Genomic DNA, 13,103 nt, shown 5'->3' with positions numbered 1-13,103 from the left:
AGGTGGCCACTTCTGTGGCTTCTCGGAGGAGCACGCTAAAGGCCCACCGTGGTCTGAGCAGAGCCCTCCTCCACTCCTGATGGAGAGGGAAGATGTTCGCCAGGGAACATTTTCAGGTGCTGTGAATTACTAACATCCAGATTAATGTGTACCCCAGAATAAGCCTTCTTTGGATAAAAACCCACGTGGCACCTTAATAAAATGCAGTCTTGAGAAAACCACCTCACTTACTTGGTTTTGTGCAGAGACCACAGTTCCATTAAATGCTGTCCCTTCTCACTGTGGATCGTCGGTGCTCAATTCCTCCTGAGGAGAATGTTCCTGGCAGTAAACATAGTGGAAATTTATAAACACAAGTTCGTTAACCCTCGCAGTCCCCTTCTCTGTCAAGCAGTGTATTAGTTTTCTTGTTGCTATTGCAACAAATGTCCACAAACTTAGTGGCTCACAACACCACACGTGTTCTCCTACAGATCTCGAAGTCAGAAGTCTGAAGTGGGTCGTCTGGGACTAAAATCCAGGTGTCCGCAGAGCAGCATTCCTCCTGGAGGTGATAGGGAAGAACCCGTCCCTTGCCTTCTCCAGCTTCCAGAGGTCACCTGCACTCCTTGGTTTGTGGCTGTGCCCCCCCGACCTCTGCTTCCATCGTCACATCTCCTCTGACTCTGGCCCTCCTTCCTCCATTTTATAAGGAACCTTGTGACTACATCAGGCCCACCTGGATAATGCAGGCTACTCTCCCCATCTCAAGATCTGCAACTTCATCACTTCTGCAAAGTCCCTTTTTGCCACATAAAGGTGACATATTCACAAGTTCCAGGAATTAGGACATGGATGGCATAGGGCAGGGGGGTAATTATTCTGGCCACCACAGCAGAGACTATGACGCTTACATAAACTGGCTTCTTCCTGATTTCTCTGATTTGTGTCATTTTAGTCTATTAGGAGAGAACTGGCTCCATGAGCCCGTCCCCTCCCATTCGAGCAGCGTGTTCTCCAGGACATGCCCCCACCCACTCCTGCCCTGCATGACTCCCACAGCTGCCCTGCTTTTCAGAAGCCTCCCTTCCCCGAGGCTTTGCCAACTCTGGCATGACCAGCCTTCAGTGAGGGCTGGGATCCTTAAAACAGATCTTTGCACGGTTCTGCCTCCCTTTTCACAGGGCCTTCGTGGGCCATGCGTGGGCGGCAGCCACCCAGCCACGACAAGAGGCAGGAGTCGGGGAGGTGGAGGGGCCCCTAAGAGCAGGGGAGGCAGGATGGGGAGGGGCTTCCAGGAAGGCTCCGCGGCCAGAAGGAGCATGTGGGATCCCTGCCTGTGCGTCAGGAGCTCCTCAAGTGCATGTCATCAGGAACGAGCCCCAGGCTGACCCTCGTCTCGACCTGGACCCCTCCCAGCCTGCGTCAGATCCTCTCTACACCTAGCTGGATGCTGTGCAGGCTGGCGCACTGCTGCCAGGTTCTTAAACCAAGGCCCGTGGGACAGAATTTGGTTTTCCCTGTTGATGTGGACAGAATGGCCCCCTTAGGACAGTGGAAGCAGCATAGGTAGGACCACCAACTTCCCATCGGGAACAAAGTCATTTACTTACAAACATCCCAAAAGGTCAACCCACCACTTTGGGGTCGTGTCCTTTCTCCAATGCAGGGCTCAGGGCAGTCGTGAGAATGTGCCCACCTGAAGAGGCACAGAACCTCCGTGAGGGTGGGGGAGCTCCCTGGTGCTGCAGGACCCCTCGTGTCGGTGACCCTGAGGAGGGGTGGTGAGGTGGGACCCGGTTACCCGCACCCCCCGGATGAGGCAAGCGGCTACCTGAGCTGCAGTGTCCCTCCTCTCTGAGGCTTTTAGTCCACAGGCTGTGACTGGCTCTGTGTTGCCATTGCTTGCCCCGCTGTTCCTTCCTCCATCTCATCGGTTTTCCTCTCCCCAGGACTGGAACAAAGATGCCTCAGAACCTCATGCACTGACTGAGAGGAAAAGATGTCCACCCCACAGGGAGAGAAACTCAAACTGCAGAACAGCCTAGGAGCCCACTTTGTGGGGGAAAAAATGTATATATACACATATGTTCATTATGTCTAGTCCGTGCATAGAAAAATATGAACAGGAAATATGAAAGTTAGCAACACTGTTGTGTCCCAAGGGTGGGATTAAGTAAAACATTGGCTTCCTTTGCTCTGCATTTCTGTACTGTTTGAACTGGAGTCTTTTTACAATGAGCATATAATTTTATGATGATTTCTGCAACCATAAAACATATATGTATAATATTTTTAACAAAATGAGAAAAATGCTGTTGAAGTGCATTGGACATGGAAAGATATTCACAATATATGGAATGAGAAGTTACAAAACGACAGGAACAACACAATTCCATTCTGGTGAGGAAAGATGTGGCGAAACAGAGAAAATACCCGCAAGAATAAAATTTGGTGGCCTAAAGTGTTAAAAATGCTTATTTCTGAGTGGTACAATTATTATTGCCACGTTATTATGCCTATCTGTGTTTTTTGAAACAATGAACGTACAGTACCTTGTTTTAAGGGGAGGGGGGCGGTAAATTAAAACCCCTTACCACAACGTGAGGTGGGAAACAAGAGGTTGCCAGTGGCAGGCCCTGGGCTTTTTTCTGGACCACTCCTTGGACCTTCTGCTTGAACAACTCCACCCACCGCTCCGTGCCCGGCACCCAAGCTCACAGGAGCAGCCTGGCGTCACAGATGGGGCACTGGGGGGGGCGGGGGTCTGAATTTGAGCCCTGGCTCTGGCACCTACAGCAGTGTGACCTTGGGCCAGTGGACGTGGCAATTTCAGACTTAGTTTCTTTACTCGTGAAAGGGAGATAATAGCCTGCCAGCCCGCTCCCAGGATCAGAGGCTTTTGTGGTGAAATAAAAATGTGTGTGGGCTGGAAAGCTCTCTGTGCACGTTGCTTGTTGTCATTTTATTTCTGTATTATTATTATTATTATTCAGTAATTAGTAATAATAGTAATTCAGAGTTGTGACTTTCATCCCAGACGGCAATCTGTCTTTGGAGGGACATGTCTCTCCAGTTTGTCCGCTAACAATTTGCCTTGTTAGTATTTGTGGATGTTTAACAGCTGTTCCCTTCCATCCAGTGGCCTTGAACACTTTCTTTGTATTCACTGCTGGTGGCTTTCTCTGTGATTTCATTTGCAAGAAGTAGAAAGGAATCCTGCCAAAAGCTGTCTGCCCTATCAGCAGCCGAGACGGATTGTTACAGACGGCTCCTCTGAGTAAAGGAAATGAAGCCGGGCGCGGGCTCCACGCGGCAGGCCTGCAGCCCCCTCCTTGGAAAGGCTGCTGCTTCCCTCGGGGTCACCCGCCCCGGAGCCCAGGAAGGCTGAGGGCTCGGCTTGCTCGCCCTCTGGCCCGAGCTGTGGGGGGGCACCCTCTCTCCTCTCCCCGCAGATGGATGAGACCTGGGGTGAGCCTCTCCTCCCTACCCGGGGGATGGTTGTGTATTTTGTTTTCCACTTCAGCTTCTGTGAGAACACACCTGTATTGATTTAGATGTTAACAGACTCACCTGCAGGAGGATTAGCAGGGCCACTCACCCCTGCCGAATACGCTTCCCGAGGGCACAGCCAGGTGGTATGTGCTTTTTAAAAACTTCTGGAGAAAAAACACAGTTTTGGGCAACAAGCCTTCCAGGGCCTTTTCTATCATTTTAAAATCTCCCTCAACCCACGTCCACAAAATGGGCCCTTCCCCACCCTTCTCCCATTCCCGCCACCTCCTGAAGGAGCAGCTCCGAGACGTCACGTGCTTCTGTAGGCTTTTTGCCTCCTAGGCCACCAGCCGTATCATTCCAAAGAGCATACGTAACTCTTCACACGCAGCAAGCATTTCTCCTCCCTGAGAGGGAGATGAAGCATCTTTTTCAGGCCACAGGCGATTTATAATCCTCCAACCTCCCCGCTGGCTTTCTGAGGCCCTTGCCATGTCCCCTCAGTGTTATTCAGCCCAGCAAAGAGTAACACAATAAAAATCTGCTAAAAAATAACAAATATATAACTAATGTGTGTGTATATGTGTGTGTGTATATATACATTTTTTATTAAAAGAGTTGGAATCAAGAGGATCCCAAAGAGCTTCAGTGACTTACCCAACTTCCCAGCAAGTTCATACAAAGTGGAAAACAGATGGCAAATTTCCCTTTCTTGAGTCATTAAATCACACCAAGTCCCAGCCGACACTACTGCCAACGGAGCAGGAATGAATCCCATTGTTTGCAAGTCACTGTTCCCTTAGCAGGAACTTGGTTCCAGGAGCTCCTTGCCCAGCTCATACAGATCCCACCAGGGCCTGCTGTTAATGAGTGAGCCAGTGTCACTCTCCTACCCCCAAACCCTTCAACATTCCAGGTTCCCAACCGAATTAAGCAAGAAACTCCTTGGCCAGGTGTGGTAGACTTCTCTTGGAGATGTGCCAACACTGCTCCCCTTTGGGGTGGGCTCCTCACTCTGTTTATAACAACAACAAACACATAACTGAGCCGTTACCCTGGGCCAGGCACTGTGTTTGTCCCCCGTGGCCTTGAGCTCTCTCCCAAGAGTATGGAAATGGGACCCTGCAACTGAGGGCAGGTAGAGGGACAATTATTTTTGTCCCAATTATTTTTGCTTTGATTCAGCAGTGCCATATGTGGCCCATGTGCCCAGAAGAGCAGAGACAGTCTGTCTGCAGAGGGGGAGAGAGCGAAGCAGTTGTGATGAGCGTCTGCGAAGAACAGTCCCAGAGAGACAGAAGTTTACCCCAGTTCCTCACAGCAATCCTGTCCTGTTCCCGACCTGCCCACAGCCCAGCTGTGCGTCCCCACTGAGTTCTGTGAGGGCTGCCCTTGCATCTCACCAAGAAATTATTTTTGTCTAGTTGGCTTGAGTGGGTTCCTGTTACTTGTAGCCAGACAACCCCAAGACCCTCGGCTCATCTTAGCTACGCAGTCCCCCAGTTCTTCTGCGCTAATCAGCTCCTTTTAGAATGAGATTATCCCTGAGAAGGGACAGGCAGAGCGTCATTGGAAACGGCCGACAGGTCCTTGGGTCATTCATATTTTAGTGTGAGCCAGTTCGGTAACCTCCCTTCTTCCAAGACTGACCAGCTACCGTCAGGAACATTTAGGGGATTCAGAGTTTTGATAAGAAGAAAAAAAAGGAGAAGATATTTTAGAGTACGGGCTCCCAGGGGACGGCAGTCCTGGGTGAAGGGAAGGTACAGCTACTGGAAAATGTGCCGAAGGTTAGTCCTGCTCGCAGGAATCAGGAAAATCATTCATTATCATTATGACTCATTAGTGTTTTTAATTTACACAATGCCTTCCTTCCAAGGAACTCATTATGTCGATGGAGGTTCATTACGAGAAAGAGATTTGAGAGTGGAATTTATGTTGGACATAGTTTTCTAAATATGGCAACAAGGACCTTTATTACATGAGTACATGACTTGAAGCAAATCTCTCTATATAAGCTAATTAGGGAGGGATGTGAAACGGTGTCAAGCCTAGGTAAGGCTGAAGGAGAGATGGAGAGTACTCTTAAAGCATTACTAAAACCACGTTTCCACCCAAATATTAAATTCGCAGTGCTCCTGAAATCGTACGGTATCTGGGGAATGATATATTTTAATAGCATTAAAGTTAATTATTATTTGATGAGAAAAATACATTGCAATTTTTACTTTTCACATAAGAAAAACTGATAGAAGTTTCTATTAAGAAACCTTCAAAGCCAGCTTGAATTAAAGCCACTAGCCAGTGGGTATGTGCTCCCACCAAGTGTACTATCTGCTGGAGAAAATAATGTCCCTCCACCCCTGGGAAGTTACTGGTGTAGATTTTAAAGGTACAGACGAGCAGCCCTGGTGAATACTATGTGGTACTTCTCCATGTGTACAGTGGTCAGGGTGCATCAGATCTTGCCCTTTGTGCTCAACCTCAACTCATCCTCCTTTATCCAGCTCCAGTCACTCAGCAAGTATTTATCAAGGGCCTGCTAAACATCAGCCCCGGTGCTAAGCACTAGGGAGACTGTGAGGGCTCCCTGCCCTCATGGTATTTCCCAGGCATTAATAAGCATTAAGCAGATTATTATGCAATTAACTTACACTCACGGTTCAGGTAACTGCTATGATGGAAGAGTGTAGACTGTTATGAGTACATGGGGGTGGGTGGGGATGGCGTCAGGGCTGCATTAGCAATGAGGTGACATCGGAGCTAAGATTTAGAGGAGAGGCAGGAATAAGCTGGCAGAGCATTGGGAGAGGGCTGGGGATGGAAAGGAGATTGTTCCAGGCATGCAGCACAGCCTGTGCAAAGAGCCCTGGGGTTGGAGGGCTCAACCAAGGGTGGCTGAAGCTGAGTGAGCGAGCTGGAGAGTAGGGCAAGCTGAGGCTGGAGCCTCGAAGGCCAATGCCAATGATACTGAGCTTTTATGACACCAAGATGTGATCTGAAACAGAATGAAACAGATGTGTAATTTTTAAGGATCACTCTGTCAGCTTTAGGGAGGAAGCCAACGATGTGGGGGTGGGGCACGAGTGGGCACCAAGAGCCTAGCATTACCACACTATATTACAGTACCCGAGGCGGCTTGGGCAGAGTGGTACCATGGAGATGAAGAGAAGCAGACAAACCGGAGGCATGATATGGAGGCCGACTCAAAGGCACGATAATCGATTGGATGCAGGAGGTAAGGAAGGGGAAGTGAACAAGTGGGTGGACGGTCATGCCATCTACTGAGGCGGGGACAATTAGAGGAGGAGTAGACTGGTGAGGGAAGGTCAGGGTCTTAATTTTGGACATGTTGAGTTTGAGGTATTCGAGATATGGACTTGGAGCTCAGAAGAGAGATCTGGGCTGGATGGAGACCCTTGGGAGCCAGGGCACAAGGTGGCATTTGGGGCTGTGGACAGGGATGAGATCATTATAGAGAGAGTGCAGAGGGAGGAGAGGGGAGGGCCAGGATTGGGCTGGGATGGACTCCAACATTTAAAGGTCACGCAGAGAAACCGCATTTGGCTAAGGAGCTTGAGGAGAAAGGAGCGGAGACAGGAGAGGCTATGACTTAGAGGATGGAATCACAGGGCCCACACAGAGAGGGTCCCAGGTGAACGTGGACAACCGCGTCAAGTGCTGCTGAGGGATCGTGTAAGACGAGAATGGAGGCACGTCCTCTCGGTTTGGCAATAGGAGGGTCACAGGTGACCTCAGCTAGAAAGTCACCAGTGGTTGGGGAGAAAACCAGAATGGAGTGTGTTGCCAAGTGCATGGGAAGTGAGGAAATGAAGACAGAGTTTCGCTGTGAGGAGAGGAGGAAGAAGGAGTAGAGTGTGGAGTAGGGGGACCGACTTGTCCCAGCTTGTCCAGGATTCTCCTGGTTTCAGCACTAAAAGTCCTGTGTCCTAGGTACCCTCTTAGTCCCAGGAAAACCCAGATGGTTGGTCACCCCAAGGTGGAGTCTTGCAAAGTGTTTGTTCTTGTCTCTAGTAAACATGAGAATGGACATATGTGAACGCTAATGGGAAGGATCACCTGAGAGGAGAGGGGAGAGCCCTGGTCACCTGCCTGAGCTTCCACGTCACTCACTCATGGGTGACAATGCTGTCACTTCCTTGTCTTCCTCAGGCATCCAAGGTCTATGCCTCAGGGTGCTGCAGCGAAACCAGTGTTTCTGGTGCAAGATGTCTGCATTTCCTCCCTGCTGTGACATCCGAGGGACACTCTTGCGGAGGACACTTGGGATACAATGAAAGAGCCTGCTTTACAGCAGGGAGAACCCAATTGTGGGCACTGGGCCCTCACTCATTAAAAGCACAAAGGTGCTTAATTGGGATTTTGTTTTTAAAATTCCCCAAATGAGTGTCTGGGAGAGCTGCTGTGAACAGCACTCCTTTAAGAACACCCACCGAATCCCAGCCAGATGATCAGATAAGGTTCTGGGCCCACAGGCCAGAATGAGTTCCAGGCCCCTCACGGACTTCTTGAATTGAGGCCAGTGCTCCTTTGGCCAGGAGACCAGGAGAAGCGGTCCCCACAGAGCCCAGAGAGAGCTGGGTGCTGCAGCAGCTCAGAACCCACCCCCACCCGAGAATGGTGGGCAGGGCATCGTGGCCAAGGGGACTCAATTCTGGGAAGTTTTTGTGCCTCATCCAAAGCAGCCTTGATGACTGGCAGAAAACGAAAAGCCAAGGAGCACATGATCTCTGACTTTTGGGTTTATTCATTCTCTCTCCTTAGGAGGGCCGTACAGAGCTCCCCAGTGCAGTTTTAGACCATGAGCCTCCTCCAGGGCTCCAAAGTCTTCTACGGGTGGAGAGGGGCTCCTACTGGTGGTTTCAGGAGCTCAAGACCCCACCAGTCTCCCCTGTTGCCCGAAATCTGCCCTTCTGCCCCACAAACTATCAATCCTCTGGGTTAAAATGGGTTAAGAATGAGATCCGTAATGAGCTGGGACTTGCCCTAGAAGATATTAAAATGTACTGTGAATAATTAGAATAGTCTGGTTCTGACATAATAATTAATAGATCAGCAGAACAGACTAGAGCTCAGAGAAGAAACTTAATGAGAATTTGGTATATGATAAAGATGGCACCACAGCTCAAAAGATTATGCAATAAATAAGCAGCTATGACACTGTTTATTAAAAAATATAAGGAGAGAGAGAGAAAGAGGGAGAGAAAGAGAGAAAGAAAGAGAGGCTCTTTACGTATACCAAAATAACTTTCAGATGGATTAAAAGGCTAAATAAGAGAAAATGTTATAAGAAAATAGGGGAGAAAAAAACCAAGTAGGTATTTAGAGTACCCAGGGATTTTTTTTTATGCCATACAAATGGATAACTCAATCTTAATGATAAATATACAGCCTGACTACATAAAAAATTTAAACTTCTGTGAGGCAAACCAAAAATAAAATTTAAAAGTAATTTGCTAAACTGCAGGGAGAAGGCACTTGTGATAAATGTGCCAAAGAAAGTTTATAAATCAACACTTTAAAAGATGATGATCACAACAGAAAAATGGGCAAAGGACATGAACAGGCAATTTACAAAAGAAATACAAATGGCCATAAACAACCACCACCACCAAGTTCACCATCACTAGTTTTTTTTGTTTTTGTTTTTGTTTTGAGGAAGATTAGCCCTGAGCTAACTACTGCCAGTCCTCCTCTTTTTGCTGAGGAAGACTGGCCTTGAGCTAACATCCGTGCCCATCTTCCTCTACTTTATATGTGGGATGCCTACCACAGCATGGCATGCCAAGTGGTGCCATGTCCACACCCGGGATCCGAATCGGCGAACCCCGGGCCACCGAGAAGCAGAACGTGCGAACTTAACCGCTGCGCCACTGGGCTGGCCCCTCACCATCGCTAGTAACCAAAGAAACACACAAAAAAATAGGATGCAATGTTTCATCTGTCAGTTTTGCAAAGATCATTCTTTTGAGAACAACAGGACCCAGAATTTGTTAGGAAGAGGAGAAAAGGGCACTTTGAATGCTGGTGGGAATATAAATTGCTAAATTTTTTCTGGAGGGCAATTTGGTTAATGTCCATCAAGGGTCTTGAAAATGCTCACATACTAGGTCCCTGTAATTTCACTACTAGGAATCCACGCTAAGGGAATAGCCAAAGATGTACACAAAAATGTATGTACAAAAGTGTTCATTGTGGAGTCATTTTCAATAGTGGGAAATTGGAAACAAGCTAAATATCCCACAATAGGAGATTAATTAAATAAATTATGGAACATTCATTCAATAGACTATATTATTAACAGAAATAACATTTTAAAGGATACTTAAGGCCATGAGAAAACATTTATAATGCTAAATGGAAAAACACAAGACTCAGAATGATATATACAGTGTGGTTCCAATTGGGAGTAGGGGACATGCATAGAAGAAGTCTTAGAGAAAACAGACCAAAAATGTTAATAGTGGGCTATACTTTAACGATGGAATTACAGGCGAGTTTTCATTTCTCTTCTATATTTTTACTTCCTTATTTTCTAGATGAATATTCATTTGTTTTATGATTAGAAAAATAAATGCTCTTGAATAAATAACCTCCTCTCCTATCCCGCTCCCCACCATAAAGTCCTAAGACGGCACCTGCTAAAATGAGCATAGATTCCTTGAGTCACTTAGCTGTGATCTAGGACCCAGAAAGGAGTGGGCCCCAAAAGAATGAGAGAAAAGAGACCAATATTCGGAGGGAGGGGAGAGGGGAGGATGAGGAAGGGAAGTGGGAGTGGTCCAGAATGTAGAATGCTGCTGAAGCCACGCTGGCCTTGCTGGGGCCCTGATGACACTCCAACATCCACTAATTCACTTGTTTGAAGAGATCAGAGGGGACTGGGCACCTTGGGGGCCAGATTCCAAAATGAGAGAAGGAAACCTAAGAGAGACCACTGATACGGCTAGATGGCAGCCCTCTCCTTCTCTCTCTCTCTCCTTTCTATCTTCCTCTCTCCTTTCCTCTCAGTGGATTCTTAGGGGATAGGTGGTACAGAGAAAATTCTAGAAAATGATAGGGATGGAGGAACAATGGGAACACCCATGATGCACTGGGATTGGCTGTTCATCTTTTCTTTTGCAACTACTGCCTGCTTCCCAGCTTTGCCCAGAACTAGATGGGCTTTCAAGAAATGTGAAACCTCACTCAGGTCAAGGATCTCTCATGGGGCCACCTTTCCTCACCCCAAGAGGCTCTCCTGTACTGAAAGGCTGCTGTTCTCTCCTCCCACAGCCTTTGTACTCTCCACTATCCTTGGAATATGGAAGGGCCTTTCCCCAGCCCCTGCACCGCACAGCATGGAGGGGATCTCTGCATTTATTCCTCTCCAATGGGTACTTTTGAGCACCTATGATTATCAGGCAGGGTGACCTGTGCTCAGAACTGAAGAGGACACAGTGTCCCTTCTAGGAGCTCATTGATTACAGAGGGAGGGCACCTAGAAACAGTCGTTATCAATAACCTGTTTACTAAGACATGGACTCACCACATGCCAAGCATCGTGCTGAGAGCTACAATGCTTTCCTTTTTTTCTTTTTCTTAAATATATATCTCTCTACTTACAGTAAAATTCTGTGTGTGTGTGTGTGTGTGTGTGTGTGTGTGTGTGTGTGTCTGTACAGCTCTATGAGTTTTGACAAATGCATAGGGTTCGGGAACTGTGCATTACGTTGTAGTGCGATTCAGAAGAGTTACATCACCCCAAATATTCCCTCACAGTCACCTATTCCCTTGTGGTCACACCCTCCTCTCACCCCTCGCCCCCAGCAGCCACTGATCTGTTCTCAGGCCCTATAGGTTCGCCTTTTCCAGAATGTTATATATATAGAATCATACAGTATGTCTCCTTTTGAGTCTGGCTTGACTTTTGCCAATGCATTCAAGAGTCATCCACGTTGTTGCAAACATCAATATTTTATTCCTTTTTATTGCTGAATAGCATCCTGTTGTTTGGAAGTACCATACTTTAACCATAGTTTATTCACCAGTTGAAAAACATCGGGGTTGTTTCCAGTTTGGGGCGATTATGAATAAAACAAGCTGCTGTAAACATTTGTGTGTGTGTGTTTTTGTGTGAACACAAGTTCTTTCTCTTGAGTAAATAACTTACAACTCTTTCTTTAATCTTCACCTCTAGCCTATAAAAGCATCATTTATCCTCATTTTACAAAATGGGAACATGAGGCTTGGGGAGGTTTAAGCAATTTGCACATAGTCATAGAGCTGGAGGAACTGGACCCAGGCCGTGGACCCAGTCAGTAGACCCAGAAGGTCAGCTCAGTTCAGCCAAAGAGGATGAGCTCCTCCTAAGGGTCAGGCAGGTCTTCCCTCAGGGATCCATGCTCTATGCAAGAAACCCATTGATCAACAGGTGATTTCTATTGTGCTTAGACACACAGAGCCAAGAGGAGGAGCAGCGATCAAGCTCCAGGCTGGGGTGTGCCCAGCTGAGTCACAGAGGAGAAGTGAAAGTGGGGGCATTCCAGGCAGAGGAGCAGCCGGGACAAAAGCCTGGAGGTATGTTCCAAACTGCTAGGGGCATGTTCCAAAACTAACGGGCTCACAGGCAGAGGAACCACGTAGGGAAATGATGGGAAGCAGTTTGGACAAGTAGGTGGCTGGGGTATAATAATAAAGGACTTCAATTCCAGGTTAATGGATTTGGATGTTAAAACAGTATTAGCTGTCATTTCTACAGTACTTATATTTCCTAGATACTGTGTCTCTCTGGGAATCTTGAAGGTTTATGCACTGGATGGAGGTCTTAGGAGCAAAATGGTGTGTGGGTAAAGCTCAGGGTATAGGTGATTGACAAGTCAGAATGCCTGGCACCAAACATAGTGTGTAAGGAAACATTCTACCCTGGAAGCACTGTTCCTCTAAGGCTTCGTACCCTAGCTCCCTCCTGGATGACAAGAGGACTTACCATATGGTTACTGAAGTTGTTTATGTGTCTAAGTCCCCCACTAGGCCAGGAGTCCCTTTAATCTCTGAATCCTCATCACTGACCACAGTGTCTGGTGTATAGTAGGCCCTCTATAAATGTTTATTGAATAAAGAAGGCATTTTGTGTATTAAATATTTTGGATAATAAATAACTATCACATCAAACTCAGATGACCCTTTTCCAAAGAATTAGAATATAATAAAATTGACCTTGTGGGAGATTATCATTCAACAATATCCACCCCCTCTTCCCCACCTCCATGGGCAGAGTATGCTTCCCTCATTCTTGATTTGGGGCTCTTTGAAATGACTTGCATTGGTCAATTGCATGTTAGCAGACGTGAATCAAGCTGGGGTGGGAAATGTGCTTGCACACTTGGGCTTCTGCCATTGCCATTGGAGCATACTCTGGCCAACCTAACAGTTGAAGGAGGATGCGAAAATGCAAAACACGATCCACATCCAACTTGTTGCTTAGAGACACCCCTCTGAGCTCAGCTGAGAATAGCCACCCAGCGGACTTGCATAAGAACCAGCAAAAAATACATGTTCAGCATTGTATGCCTCTGAGATTTTGGAGTTTTGTTATATAGCCACAGCTGTCAGATACAACCCTATCC

The 13,103-nt window shown here is 47.3% G+C and overlaps 1 protein-coding gene across 1 annotated transcript in view; it reads right to left on the bottom strand.

The window, feature by feature from the left end:
- The window catches only part of DHRS12 (dehydrogenase/reductase 12), a 29,066-nt gene that overhangs the window by 2,001 nt on the left and 13,962 nt on the right, over positions 1–13,103 (bottom strand). Inside the window, 3 exon segments of the mRNA XM_070579459.1 lie at positions 232–306; positions 1,556–1,561; positions 1,593–1,678. Of these exon segments, the coding sequence (XP_070435560.1) occupies positions 232–306; positions 1,556–1,561; positions 1,593–1,678 (167 nt within the window).

This window comes from Equus przewalskii, chromosome 16 (genome assembly GCF_037783145.1).
Source record: "Equus przewalskii isolate Varuska chromosome 16, EquPr2, whole genome shotgun sequence".
Classification (NCBI taxonomy): domain Eukaryota; kingdom Metazoa; phylum Chordata; class Mammalia; order Perissodactyla; family Equidae; genus Equus; species Equus przewalskii.
This window is presented reverse-complemented; position numbering and strand designations above follow the sequence as displayed.